The sequence below is a fragment of the Salvelinus fontinalis genome, chromosome 9 (assembly GCF_029448725.1).
Source record: "Salvelinus fontinalis isolate EN_2023a chromosome 9, ASM2944872v1, whole genome shotgun sequence".
NCBI classification, from domain to species: domain Eukaryota; kingdom Metazoa; phylum Chordata; class Actinopteri; order Salmoniformes; family Salmonidae; genus Salvelinus; species Salvelinus fontinalis.
Window position 1 is genome coordinate 25,472,725 of NC_074673.1, and position 15,490 is coordinate 25,488,214.

Consider the following 15,490-nt stretch of genomic DNA (forward strand, 5'->3'; position numbering starts at 1 on the left):
GGACTGACCAGGACCAACCCTGCTTAGCTTCAGAAGCAAGCCTGTAGTGGTATGCAGGGTGGTATGCTGCTGGCATTATAATTGTATGAGCAATATTTTTGAGAATATATGGCTGAAATTGTCCCCAGCTGCTCACATCATTGAAATAAAATAAAAAAACAAAGCAGTGGATGTTTATGACTGTGCCATACAGTAGACAGATTCAGGGGTGGCAAGCCCCATCACTCCCTCTAGCCTTCCCTTCCCTCCTTCCCCTCACCTCATAGTCAGAGCATTTCAGATATGCTGGACTTTCCCCTTCCTGCCTTGCTCAGTGACAGCTGTGGGTTATTATGACACCACGTGCAGCTCATTTTAACAGCTGTCTCACAAAGGCGGCATGAGCCAACGCAGCCCCGCCAGAGTCAACACTAACAAAACATAACCGGGCCATCTCTGAACGTGAGCCCTGTCCTGTTTGTTTTAGCATACAATATAGCTCAGTATGTATATTATTTATTTTACAGTTTTTTTTGGTCATCTTTATTTTGTTATAACTCGACTGTATTCCTGCTGACCCAAAGTCAACATCAGGCATCTAATGTGTGTTAACTAGCTGTTCTTATCCAGTTAATTAGATGGAAGAAGCAGAATAGTTGCAGTGTGATCAGGGCTAAATAAAGCATGATGTTTACTGTGAGCGTTGATCAATTGCAGATGACCGCAGGATCTGACCATGTGGTAAAACCTGACACTAATGCCACTGAACCAGTGGTGCTGTTAGGGGGGCTAAAGGTCCCATTCTGGGTTCATGATCCGTGTGAGTAAATGAGTGTCTATTTGGGTGTGTAGGTGGCCCACAACAGTAGGACAAACATGAATTTCAACCCCAAAACAACAATTATTCAACCCCAAGATGGCTGACTAAATACACAGAGACAGTGATCAACTCAAGGCAGAAACATCCAGTCTCATCTTATCATAGATTTATTACAATATAGCATTTGATCAACATAAAACACACCACACTGTTTACAGAAAAGTGTCAAAGGGCATTCCCCTCTGAAGTGCATACATACTCTCATACTGTCATGTGATTGTGGAAGATAAAAACATTTACAGACAAACAAGTTTTATACACACATATTAAATTGAATTCCATGTGACTGAGTTACATGGCTGAGTTACAAGAGTTAAAAATGACAACAGAAAATAGCTTGACCAATTGGCAACAAATTTGGTACATAGCATCTATGAACATCTTTAAACAACATATTTTCAAAGACTCTAGCTCAAACAACATGGCCACTATAAGCCAATGAGCTTGCATGATTGTTTTTTCCTGTTTTTACAGGAAACCTAACCATACTCTACAAGTTAGCTACACCCAGATCCCTGAGCGTGTGTGCCAAATTTCATCAATCTGAGTGAAACAGATCAAGAGATATAATCATGTGCCCCTGACAGTGCCACTTTGTGATTGATCTAAATGTGCTTGCATATGTTGAGTTTTGACAGTGTTTGGAACATGTGTTTGAAGTTGTTACAATACAAATATCTGTGTCTGATTTATATGCATTTATGTGCCAGGTCACGCCAACTTAAATGTTTATTGGTCACTAGCGGCCATGTTGTTTGAGATGCTATCCTGTAAAATATTGCTTAGAGAGAACTTGGTACATAGATACCATGTATCAAGTTTCATGCATATCGGTCATTCGATGCCAGATGAGTAGCGTTTTAAATGTTTATCAAAAAATTGGAAATGGTAGAAAATCCATCATGGAAAACCTTATGCGTCATTGAAGCAAATTCATTCCTTGTGAGGAGAGGGACCTATGTACTGAATTTCATGACTCAAACGGGGTAAGGGACATGACCTTTCAAAGTTTGCATCTTCAATCGCTTGTTATAACGCCACCACGAGTCCAATTGACATGGCATTGCTTGAGAGGGTGTGGGGCCCATGGGCCTTTACCATCATGCCAAATTGCACCCTCTAAGGCCTTACAGGAATGTGGGTATTCATTTTCCTTTGCGGAAGAAGATGTATAATAATGAACGCCAACAAATACAATAGGGCTTCTCACAGCTTCACTGTTTGAACCCCTAACAAACCATTGAGAATGATCATTACAGTATGAGATGAGTTGATGCCTATGTCCCAAATAGCAATATATTCTCTATATATTGCCCTACTTTTGACCAGGGCCCAGAAGCACCTACTTGAGCCCTCTAGGCCCTGGTCAAAAGTAGGGCACTACATAGGAAACAGGGGGCCATTTGGGACGCACACCACGATTACATTATGATCAAACATCTCTATCAACACGAGTGAGTTACTAAGACGATCTACTGTATTGGACACAAGCACATGATTTTCAAATCAATCCTCCTGACTACATTCTGTACCAATATAGGATTTAAGACTCAAGGCATTTCAAGTAAATTCCGTACAGATAATCAGATTATCTTCATATACATTTTCTTTTCATTCTGTTATTTATAGACTATGTACAATATGAATAGAAAGTCGTAATGCTGTTCAGGGATTGCATTATCACGGAGGAGACTTCTGAGAGAAAAGGCGACAACACTTTAGTTGAACTCGTCGTAAACATGCCGTGAAGCTTCATAGCATAAGGCTAAATACCACAATACATGTAAATGTATATGTGTCATAACATTGGCATAGTATATCCTGGAGACCTGACACATTCTATGAAGCTTTACGACATGTTAATGAAACTGGTATGAAGCATTATGGCAGCGAGTTCAAGTAAAGTGTAAAACAAAAGGCAAAGTAACATCATATGCAAATCCGTTTCTCCAGTTGTACGTTATTTTTAAAGTGCAGGATATTGAGAACATTGACTATCACAGTCATAATGATTGAGATGACAAAGCAATGTTACCCCCCAAGGCAGCCAGGCGGTAAGTTGATCAATGTTACCCCCCAAGGCAGCCAGGCGGTAAGTTGATCAATGTTACCCCCCAAGGCAGTCAGGCGGTAAGTTGATCAATGTTACCCCCCAAGGCAGCCAGGCGGTAAGTTGATCAATGTTACCCCCCAAGGCAGCCAGGCGGTAAGTTGATCAATGTTACCCCCCAAGGCAGCCAGGCGGTAAGTTGATCAATGTTACCCCCCAAGGCAGCCAGGCGGTAAGTTGATTAATGTTACCCCCCAAGGCAGCCAGGCGGTAAGTTGATCAATGTTACCCCCCAAGGCAGCCAGGCGGTAAGTTGATCAATGTTACCCCCCAAGGCAGCCAGGCGGTAAGTTGATCAATGTTACCCCCCAAGGCAGCCAGGCGGTAAGTTGATCAATGTTACCCCCCAAGGCAGCCAGGCGGTAAGTTGATCAATGTTACCCCCCAAGGCAGCCAGGCGGTAAGTTGATCAATGTTCCATTTCTAATTCCAAAATATAAAAAATGTAATACTCCAGTTCCGTTCACAATTTAACAGGTTATATTAAAACATATCCAAAGAGAATAACCTGGTCCCACATCTGTTTGTGCGGTATTACCAACTCCAATTATCATTTTCGTAGGAGTTGGCAAGACAACACAAACAGATCTGAGACCAGGCTAGGAAGAAAATACTTCACCGTAAAGTTACACGTACACCCTTTCCAAAGAGGGCCTATCAGTAATACAAGGAGCAGCCCCTTTCAAGTCCAAAGAGAATTGAATAACACCAACCAACCCAATGTACCAATACCTGACCTACGTTATAGCCCAGTCTCTGTCTTCATCTTAGTCTCAGACAGACACAGTACACTGAGAATACAGAAGAAAGAGCGTTGCTGCCCATAGGGCCACTGTACTTAACCTTTAACCCTCTCCCATGACCTCCAGTCTGCAGGAGTCTGCCATAGTGACACTGGCCAATGTGTGGTATACCTTGCATCTCATTCAGAGGCTCACTCATAGAGCAGCAAGACTGACATGGGATGATCAGTATGACTGGGCAGCTGTGCTGTCCTAAAGGCAGACATCACTGTACTGTTCTATGTGATATGTGAGAGGGTGATGCTGGGTGAGGAGTCAGTACACTGTCTAAGAACAAGGCACTGTTTGCTTTGAATACAAAGCACTGTTTGAGTAAATTATGCGTGTGGGCCAGTGGCTGCAGGCCCCATAAATCTGATACTATTGTGTGTGTACGTATGTGTGTGTGTGTGTGTGTGTGTGTGTGTGTGTGTGTGTGTGTGTGTGTGTGTGTGTGTGTGTGCGCACACGTGTTTATGGCCCCTTTGTGTACCTCCAGCAGTTTTCTCTGTTAGCAGGGGGACTACCCTCAGTGTGCTGGGATGTGGTGGTTGTTGACCCCAGCAGGCCCCAGGAAGCCCATCATCTGTTTGTTCTTCCTCTGCTCTGTCATCTGGGGAGAAGAGAAGGAAATAATAACTTATTCAATATAAACTAGTGCTCAGACTGTCTGCAATAGGCTGAGAGAGGCTGGACTGAGGGCTTGTAGGCCTGTTGTAAGGCAGGTCCTCACCAGACATCACCGGCAACAACGCCGCCTATGGGCACAAACCCACCATCGCTGGACCAGAAGGGACTGGCAAAAAGTGCTCTTCACTGACGAGGCGCGGTTTTGTCTCACCAGGGGTGATGGTCGGATTCGTGTTTATCGTCGAAGGAATGAGCGTTACACCGAGGCCTGTACTCTATCCCCCCAGAAATGTCCAGGAACGTGCAGGTGCCTTGGTGGAAGCGTGGGGTAACATCTCACAGCAATAACTGGCAAATCTGGTGCAGTCCATGAGGAGATGCACTGCAGTACTTAACGCAGCTGGTGGCCACACCAGATACTGACTGTTACTTTTGATTTTGACCCACGCCTTTGTTCAGGGACACATTATTCCATTTCTGTTAGTCACATGTCTGTGGAACGTGTTCAGTTTATGTCTCAGTTGTTGAATCTTGTTATGTTCATACAAATATTTACACATGTTAAGTTTGCTGAAAATAAACACAGTTGACACAGTTCACTTTTTTTGCTGAGTTTACATAAGAGTCCTCTTAATTAACAGCATTTCCCTCACTCAGACAAAACATTTGAAAAAGTTGCCCAATTAGCAGGAGGGATGGGGTCAACTTCGTGTCGCGTGAGGTGCTCAAGCTCAGATCTTCTGTCAGTCAAAACCCATACAGCAATGTGAAGTGCAAAGCTTGAGCTCTGACGTCATGTATAGCATGTTACTGTAGAGCCACTGAGCTCCAATTTGTGCCCAAATCTGTTGTTTTCATTCTGTATACAGGTACGAGTGTAAAGGGCCAAATAGCCTCGATTTCCTGTCTTCCATATTCACCCTGCTCTATGTAATATTTCAGAAACAATTGTCTGACTTGAGTCCTTAACAACTCTCCTAGGTAAACACAGTAATGTCTGTGTCAACATGAACACCAGCACTTAGATTGTTTAGCCCATATATGAGGAATCGGAACCACATCAACACATGACTCATGTCCTGTTCTAGCTCTGTTTTAACCGTGTTCTCTTCCTGAGTTCTCTTCCTGAGTATAAAAGGGCTGTGTTCACAAACCACATCCATGAGTTCCAGCTCGCTTTTTACCAAGGTTGCTATTTTCTCTATCTGAAGTTTTTCACTCACTCACTCACTCACTCACTCACTCACTCACTCACTCACTCACTCACGGCAGCAGAACAGGAACACACAAGGAGAGGTCTGTGACTGCCTTGAGATCACATGCAGGAGAGGCAGGTGATGTGGTTGTGATGATGGTGTCGTGATGATCGGGTGATGTCGTGATGATCGGGTGATGATCAGGTGATGGTGAGTGATGAGATCTGTCACACTACTTGCTGCACACAACTAGTTAGCCCAAGGTCAGGGAGGGAAATTGCCTTGTACATAAAGGCATGATAACCTCAGAGAAAATGACAAGTGCATGTGAACGTGCAGGAATGATAGGCCATTGTGATGGGAGTGAGTAGACCCGTGGTGATCTGTGCCTTGGGATGTCATGAAGGAGTTGAGAGCCTCTTGGTCAGAGAGGAGAGAGATATGGCTGTATGGTTGAGCACTGAAACACAGGGTTGCTGATTTCAATCCCTGGTTAAAAAGATATATACTGGAATCAAATGTAACTTTGGATATTACACTGAGTTAAAGATAGTGGAAGGCTGAATGCATAGATCTGGTCCTCAAGGGCCACAGTGGATGCTTCTGAACTTTTAATGGAATACAAATTAAGAAAGTCCGTAGCATGTGGAAAAAACTCTTAACAATCAATGAAATCCATTGATCAGTTAAGTGCTAGGGACAACCACAAAATCAACAGGATGGTGGCCCTCGAATACTGACCGGTGTTCATAAGGCACCAAGCACTCAAACATGGACTGAAACGGGGAAAACCTATTTGGACTTAACCAATAGGAAGCGCTCATCAAACATTGCGTGCCAAAAATGAACATGACACTGGAGTTGTGCGGCCCTGTTCAGTCTCTAAATGAATGCCTTGTTCAACGACAGTAACGTACCTGATCCTTTAGCTCAGACAGCTGGGAGGACAGCAGGGACACCAGTGTGACAGTGCTGTCCAGTTTCTCCTGCAGGGAGCGCATCTCGTTCTGCTCGCCGTCCCCCTCGCTGCTCACCAGGGACATGGCCCGCATCCGGGGGAACCAGTCCAGGTTCTTCTCCTGGAGATAGAGGGGGAGGGAGAAAGAGAGGGTAGATTCATGTATTTACATAGCAGGTTCAAAGTTAAAACCAGAGGGAGAGAAAGGGTAAGAAATGGTAAAAAGGGCAAAAACCAAAGAGAGGAGAAGAAAAGTGTGAAGGCTATACAGTGCATTCAGAAAGTATTCAGACCCCTTCACCTTTTCCAAATGTTGTTACTTTAGAGCCTTATTGTAACATTAGGTTGTCCCCCCCCCCCTCCTCCCCTCATCAATCTACACACAATACACCATAATGACAAAGCAAAAACATTTTTTGTGGAAAATTATGCATAAGGCTGAAATCACATTTACATAAGTATTCAGACCGTTTACTCAATACTTTGTTGAAGCCCCTTTGGCAGAGATTACAGCCTTGAGTCTTCTTGGGTATGACGCTACAAGCTTGGCACACCTGTACTTGGAAAGTTTCTCCCATACTTCTCTGCAGACCCTCTCAAGCTCTGTCAGGTTGGATGGGGTGCACAGCTATTTTCAGGTCTCTCCAGAGATGTTCGATTGGCTTCAAGTCCGGGTTCTGGCTGGGCCACTCAAGGACATTCAGAGACTTGTCCCAAAGCCACTCCTGCGTTGTCTTGGCTGTGTTCTTAGGGTTGTTGTCCTCTTGGAAGGTTCTCCCATTTCCATAGAGGAACTCTGGAGCTCTGCCAGAGTGGCCACTGGGTTCTTGGTCACCTCCCTAACCATGGCCCTTCTCCCCCAATTGCTCAGTTTGGCCGGGAGGTTACCTTGGTGGTCTTGGTGGTTCCAAACTTCTTCCATTTAAGAATGGAGGCCACTGTATTCTTGGGGAACATGCTGCAGAAATGTTTTGGTACCCTTCCCCAGTTCTGTGCCTCAACACAATCCTGTCTCGGAGCTCTACAGATAATTCCTTCGACCTCATGGCTTGGTTTTTGCTCGGACACGCACTGTCAACTGCGGGACCTTATATAGAAAGGTGTGTGCCTTTCTAAATCATGTTCAATCAATTGAATTTACCACAGGTGGACTTCAATCAAGTTGTAGAAACAGAGGGGCCTCCCGCGTGGCGCAGTGGTCTAGGGCACTGCATCGCAGCGCTAGCTGCGCCACCAGAGTCTCTGGGTTCGCGCCCAGGCTCTGTCGCAGCCGGCCGCGACCGGGAGGTCCGTGGGGCGACGCACAATTGGCCTAGTGTCATCCGGGTTAGGGAGGGTTTGGCCGGTAGGGATATCCTTGTCTCATCGCGCTCCAGCGACTCCTGTGGCGGGTCGGGCGCAGTGCACGCTAACCAAGGGGGGCGGGTGCACGGTGTTTCCTCCGACACATTGGTGCGGCTGGCTTCCGGGTTGGAGGCGTGCTGTGTTAAGAAGCAGTGCGGCTTGGTTGGGGTGTGCTTCGGAGGACGCATGGCTTTCGACCTTCGTCTCTCCCGAGCCCGTACGAGAGTTGTAGCGATGAGACAAGATAGTAATTACTAGCGATTGGATACCAAGAAAATTGCGGAGAAAAGGGGGTAAAATTTATTTTAAAAAATAAATTAAAAATTAAAAAGTTGTAGAAACATCAGGGATGATCAATGGAAACAGGATGCACCTGATCTCAATTTTGAGTCTCATAGCAAAGGGTCTGAATACTTATGTAACTGAGGTATCTGTTTTTATTTTTTAATAAATTAGCAAAAATTTCCAAAAACCTGTTTTCACTTTGTTATTATTGGGTATAGTGTGAAGATGGATGAAAATGTTATTTAATCTATTTTAGAATAAGGCTGTAACGTAACAAAATGTTCTAAAAGTCTAGTGGTCTGAATACTTTCCAAAGGCACTGTACAAAGACAGAGGGAGGGTGTGGAGCCAGGAACAGAATGTGAAAGAGGAAGGCGGGATGGGGAGCAGAACATCCGTGGGAACCAATGTTGTATATAAACTCTGGATTGCTGATGCTATGTATTGGCCAATGAGGGCTTGAAGCCACCGGTTGGCCATATTGGCACTTTCCAGAAACCCCTTCAAACATTCAACCTCCAGCTGCGTACCGCCTCTAGCACCAGGGTCAGCACACTCTCAAATGTTGTTTTTTGCCATCATTGTAAGCCTGCCACACACACACACTATACGATACATTTATTAAACATAAGAATGAGTGTGAGTTTTTGTCTTAAGCCAGCTCGTGGGACGTGACAAAGAGCGCTTATAGGACCAGGGCACAAATAATAATAATCAATAATTTTGCTCTTTATTTAACCATTTTACATATAAAACCTTATTTGTTAATTGAAAATTGTGAATTCTTCACCACAGATTAATGAGAAGGGTGTTCTTGAAAGGATGCAATGTTGAGTTGTATTTGAGACTCTCTCCATCTTAAATCATTTCCCCACACAGTCTGTGCCTGTATTTAGTTTTCATGCTAGTGAAGGCTGAGAATCCACTCTCACATAGGTACGTGGTTGCAAAGGGCATCAGTGTCTTAACAGTGCGATTTGCCAAGGTAGGATACTCAGAGCAGCCCAATCCAGAAATCTGTCAGTGGCTTCTGATTAAATTCAATCTTCTCAGAACCGCTTGTTGCAATTTCGATGAGGCTCTCTTGTTCAGATATCGGTAAGTGGACTGGAGGCAGGGCATGAAAGGGATAACGAATCCAGTTTTTTGTGTCATCCATTTTGGGAAAGTACCTGCGTAATTGCACACCCAGTTCACTCAGGTGCTTCGCTATATCACATTTGACATTGTCCATAAGCTTCAGTTCATTTGCACAAAAAAAAATCATATGTGTGTTGTCCGTGTTAATGCAGACAGAGAAGCGCTCCAACTTCTTAATCAACCAAAATTTTGTCCCGCACATTGAATATAGTTGCGGAGAATCCCTGTAATCCTAGATTCAGATCATTCAGGCAAGAAAAACATCACCCAGATAGGCCAGTCGTGTGAGAAACTCGGTCAGACAATGAAAGCGGTCTGACAAGTGAAACTTATGGTCACTGAAGAAAACTTTAAGCTTGTCTCTCAATTTAAAAAAAAAATGTGTCAATACTTTTGTTTTGTTCCCCAGTTTCTGTGTTGTAGTTTGTATTTGAGTGTGTGTGTTTCAGGAGAGGGCTTCCTGAATTCTCCCCAAGCAGCGGATTGGTCAGCCCCATTGATGATTGGAGCTGACCCCGCCCCCTCGTCAGGACGCAGCTGTCTTCAATTAGATTCCTTCTGAAGCTATATAAGGCAGTGTTCTGTTGCTCAGAGGAGAGATTGATTGTAATATCCTGAGGATCATAACTGAGAGATGATTGCTGAGAGGAGGCTGATGGCTGTGGGTTATTTACTGTGTTAGTTGTTGCTGGGAGCAGCTTTGGTATGTTCTGTGTTAGTTTGTTGCTCAGTCAGATAGAGCTTATTTGATGAAATTGTTTAATATTCTGTTTCATTTGTTCCCAGGGGGGAAGGAGAAGGCACCTAGGGAGTGCTTAGGCAAGAGGCCCGCGGGCATACATATACCCGTAGTATATTCACTGTCTAGGCACACTAGGAAAGACCTGGGCGGACCACCCCCTGTATTTTGGTTAGCGCACCAGGTGGTGCTAAATTAAGTAGGTAGTGGGTAGGCAAGTAAGGTAGGAGAGGGGGCTTTGATATTTACTTTCTTTGCTTTGGTTCCGTCCAGCCCCTTTTCCCCATATTACCGTGTGAAGTAATAAATTCCTAGTAAACGGTAAATTCTCTGCCGTTTGTCATCCTTACTCGCACCTACTGTCCCATACCTCTCACTTCACGGGGAGTTGAGTTGTAGCAGGGTGCCGCGTTCCCTCTTCTTCGAGGCGTGCGTAACAATTTTGCCCCTTGATAACCAGCGCACTTTTGTATGTTGTATAAGCGTTACATGGTAGCTGCCCATATCATTGCGTAGTGCAGAAAATACACTTGAGTTCAGGGGCCTTGCTTTAACAAAGTTAACCATTTTCACTGTTGTGTATGTAACAGTATAACTTTACGTCGTCCCCTCGCCCCGACACGGGCGCGAACCAGGGACCCTCTGCACACATCAACAACTGACACCCACGAAGCGTCGTTACCCATCGCTCCACAAAAGCCACGGCCCTTGCAGAGCAAGGGGCAACACTACTTAAGTCTCAGAGCAAGTGACGTAACTGATTGAAATGCTACTAGCGCGTACCCGCTAACTAGCTAGCCATTTCACATCCGTTACACTCACCCCCCTTTCAACCTCTTCCTTTTCCGCAGCAACCAGTGATCCGGGTCAACAGCATCAATGTAACAGTATAACTTTACGGCGTCCCCTCGCCCCGACACGGGCGCGAACCTGGGACCCTCTGCACACATCAACAACGGTCGCCCACGAAGCACAGTCGTTACCCATCGCTCCACAAAAGCCGCGGCCCTTGCAGAGCAAGGGGCAACACTACTTAAGTCTCAGAGCCAGTGACGTAACTGATTGAAATGCTACTAGCGCGTACCCGCTAACTAGCTAGCCATTTCACATCCGTTACATGTACAAAATGTCTTTCAAGCCGTCAAGCATTCCCTTGGCAGCAAGAGCCACTCAGTGGATGCTGCAGTGTACCCAAGTGGCATCGGGGGCAACTGCTTGCACGCGCGTTACCACTCCACTAGGTCTCCCTGTCACGGCTTTTGCGCCATCAGTACAGATACCAACACATCTTGACCACCAAAGTCCATTTGATGTCACAAAGCCATCCAGTACTTTAAAAATATCCCTTCCTGTTATCCTGGTTTCCAGTGTTTGCAGAAGAGGATTTCTTCCTTAATTTACCCCCCTTTAAACATAACGGACATATACCTGGAGCTGTGCCAGGCCCGCCAAGTCTGTTGACTCATACAGCTGTAACGCATAGAATTCACTGGCTTGTATGCGAAGCAGTAATTGTTTCAAAACATCTCCTGCCATGTCACTGATGCGTCATGAAACAGTGTTGTTCGATGAAGGCATTGTGTCCTGTGACGATCTGAAGGATCAGGTTACAGTGGGTCTGAGATTGGAATGTAAACTATGGAACACCGAGAAACCCTTGGACATCAAAAGTTTGAATTATTAAACAATATTTATATTTTTGAGAATGTGGGAGTGGCCCGTGGACACTTAAGGGACAGTCATGACGAGTGTGTTTCATTTGGTGATCTCATGAAGGACAGGAAACCCACATTACTGTATCTCTGTGTACACTAATCAATTATCAGGTTTACATCTAAATGTTGTGAAACGTATGTGATTATATATGAAAGTATTTGTGAAAAGATGAAATGTGATGTTAGCCTTCTAAATGAGAGCATGGATTGTCATATAAAGTGTAACTAGTCAGTGGCCACGGCCCCGTGAGCCCAGACATCACGTTAGGCGTCATAGAACTGCCCCTTTTTCCACAGAGTATAAACCCACTTCCTACAAAATGTACATTAAGTCTGAGAACGCCGGGACGGAGTCCCCACGTTGAAATGGTTACCACTCTATAAGCCCAGGAAACCAGACAGCGTGTAAGTGTTGGCCTCACGGCTGGAAATGGTTCAACTCTGAGACTATCAATCACTACAGAATAAGATCAAATCCTAGACGTAGAATTACTAGTCTACAGCTGGAAATTACATAAGTCTAGTACGAGAATACCGACAAATGCAGAAGCATCTATTCTATGCAAGGACCATCTGTACGCCTGACATAAAAATTACAACAGACAATATCCAGAGCCGCTGAGAAAGCAACAACCACGAAAGACATTGTGACTCCTGGGGAGTCAACCAGAGACTATCTGATGAACTGACTCTCCAGCAGATGGACCGGCGTTTCCAACAGAGAAGACAACGACATACGGGTGTAAATATATACATTGCAATAATTTTCAAATGAGCAGCCGTTCATGTGCAAAGGATTAGCATTTCAATTATCAACTGTGTGCAGTGAATACATTTTGTCTTTCCCGCTCTTTATCTCTTTTCCCGCCAAAGCCATCATACCGGTTTAGCCCAATAGAGACTTATCAATTCATTGTGTTAGTAACCAATAATTATATTGTTTGTTATGTAATTCTGTGTGATTTAATTAGTTCGTAAACAAATAATTAAGCCAATTTGTATATTGCTGATTCATTATGGAGACTAGTGTTCGTGCAGATAACCAATCATTTTATGACGTTTAGAATGAGACTGACGAAGGTAACGATTAATAATCATTTATTGAAGACTGTAATTGATAAGATATTAAAATATCTGAAGAGTTATATTCAGGAAATTATAACTAACTCAACATTTTCCCGCGGTGCCCCGACTTAAGTTAATTAATATTAACATGATTAGTTAAATCACAAAATAATTAAACCTAGAGCACTGATTTGATATAAATAAGTCTTCACATTTAATGATAGTCCAGACACAACACTCACCATATAAGACGCTTCAAAAGCACCTTCTTAATAATGGTATCTGTTGCTTTTATACATGTCTTACTACTTGAAAGTCTTAATTCTCGCTCAAAAAAACTCGTGGCTTATTTTTCAAATTGGCATGGTTTGTTTCTAAATGTCCTCACAAGAGTGAAGGCTTCATCGAGTTGTCAGATAGTACTTTTGCACATATAACACACTGTGGCTGAGGAAAGGCACTACTCCCAATATAAGTGAACCCCAAATCGATAGTTCTCATCATATTTGCGCCTCTTCGATGGTTCAATGTCCCTGCCTGATGTTCGGTGCTTTTTAAGGGGGCAGTAGCTCTTCGGCTGCATCAGATTCACAACTGTCAGCGTCCATGCTAGCTGGGCAAACAACAAATGTAGAATTACTGATGCTAGCATTGGATGTGCTCGTGGAAGCAGAACAACTTGTGTCGTCAACAGGTGCAGGTGTAGTACTGCTAGTAGCAGTAGTACTACCAGTACATTTGGCTACATTCTTTTAACAATTTATCAATTTTCGAGCAAACGTAATGAGCAGCAGCTACGTTGGGCTACATTCGGGCTGTTGGTGGAATTCCTGCAACATTGTGTTATTTTGCTGAACACTAGATTCAGATTCAGTGAAACGAGGCTACTCAGGAAAGGAAAAAAAAACTCACCCAAATGTATAGCCCCGTTGGAAAATATAAACTACATAAACGTCCCTTTTTCAGGACCCTGTCTTTCAAAGATAATTCGTAAAAATCTAAATAACTTCACAGATCTTCGTTGTAACGGGTTTAAACACAGTTTCCCATGCTTGTTCAATGAACCATAAACAATTAATGAACATGCACCTGTGGAACGGTCGTTAAGACACTAACAGTTTACAGACGATAGGCAATTAAGGTCAGAGTTATGAAAACTTAGGACACTAAAGAGGCCTTTCTACTGACTCTGAACAACACCAAAAGAAAGATGCCCAGGATCCCTGCTCATCAGCGGGAACGTGCCTTAGGCATGGTACAAGGAGGCATGAGGACTGCAGATGTGGCAAGGGCAATAAATTGCAATGTCCGTACTGTGAGATGCCTAAACGAGTGCTACAGGGAGACAGGACGGACAGCTGATCGTCCTCGCAGTAGCAGACTACGTGTAACAACACTTGCACAGGATCAGTACATCCGAACATCACACCTGCGGGACAGGTACAGGATGGCAACAACAACTGCCCGAGTTACACCAGGAACGCACAATCCCTCCATCAGTGCTCAGACTGTCCGCAATAGGCTAAGAGAGGTGGGACTGAGGGCTTGTAGACCTGTTGTTAGGCAGGTCCCTCAACAGACATCACCGGCAACAATGTCACCTGTGGGCACAAACCCACCGTCGCTGGACGAGACAGGACTGGCAAAAAGTGCTCTTCTTCGACGAGTCTCAGTATTGTCTCACCTGGGGTGATGGTTGGATTTGTGTTTATTGTCGAAGGAATGAGCGGCCTGTACTCTGGAGTGGGATCGATTTGGAGGTGGAGGGCCCGTCATTGTCTGGGGCGGTGTGTCACAGCATCATCAGACTGAGCTTGTTGTCATTGCAGGCAATCTCAGCGTTGTGCGTTACAGGGAAGACATCCTCCTCCCTCATGTTGTACCCTCCCTGCAGGCTCACCATGACATGACCCTCCAGCATGACAATGCCACCAGCCATACTGCTCGTTTTGTGCATGATTTCCTGCAAGACAGGAATGCCAGTGTTCTGCCATGGTCAGCAAAGAGTCCGGATCTCAATCCCATTGAGAACGTCGGGGAAATGTTGGATTGGAGGGTGAGGGCTAGGGCCATTCCCCCCAGAAATGTCCGGGAACTTGCAGGTGCCTTGGTGGAAGAGTATGGTAACATCTCACAGCAAGAACTGGCAAATCTGGTGCAGTCCACGAGGAGGAGATGCACTGCAGCACTTAATGCAGCTGGTGGCCACACCAGATACTGACTGTTACTTTTGATTTTGACCCACCCCTTTGTTCAGGGACACAATATTCAGTTTCTGTTAGTCACATGTCCGTGGAACTTGTTCAGTTTATGTCTCAGTTGTTGAATCTTATGTTCATACAAATATTTACACATGTTAAGTTTTCTGAAAATAAACGCAGTTGACAGTGAGAGGACGTTTATTTTTTGCTGAGTTTAAATCGACTGTTTGAAAATGTAAAGAATACACATAATAAAAAAATAAATATGAATCACATTTTTATTTGGCGTACCCCCAACGGCATTGCCTGTACCCCAGTTTGGGAATACCTGCTCCATAGCAATCAATGGAATTCTACAGTGTTTCAATGACAGAATTACATAGTGGGGACAGTAACAGTAAGGATTTTTTTTTAAATATATTTTTTCATTTTTGTTTAATGTTTAGCTCACATATCATTTAAAAAC

The 15,490-nt window shown here is 44.3% G+C and overlaps 1 protein-coding gene across 2 annotated transcripts in view; it reads right to left on the reverse strand.

Annotated features, from left to right (window-relative positions):
- Positions 1-948: 948 nt before the first annotated feature.
- Positions 949-15,490, reverse strand: part of LOC129862331 (inositol 1,4,5-trisphosphate receptor type 2-like) — a 154,569-nt gene continuing 140,027 nt past the window's right edge. For both annotated transcript variants that reach the window (XM_055933852.1, XM_055933853.1), the window contains exons 56-57: positions 6,495-6,656; positions 949-4,364 (exon numbers count right to left, since the gene is read on the reverse strand). In XM_055933852.1, coding sequence (XP_055789827.1) covers positions 4,281-4,364; positions 6,495-6,656 — 246 coding nt within the window. In that variant the 3' untranslated portion in view covers positions 949-4,280. The remainder of the gene's footprint in view (positions 4,365-6,494; positions 6,657-15,490) is intronic.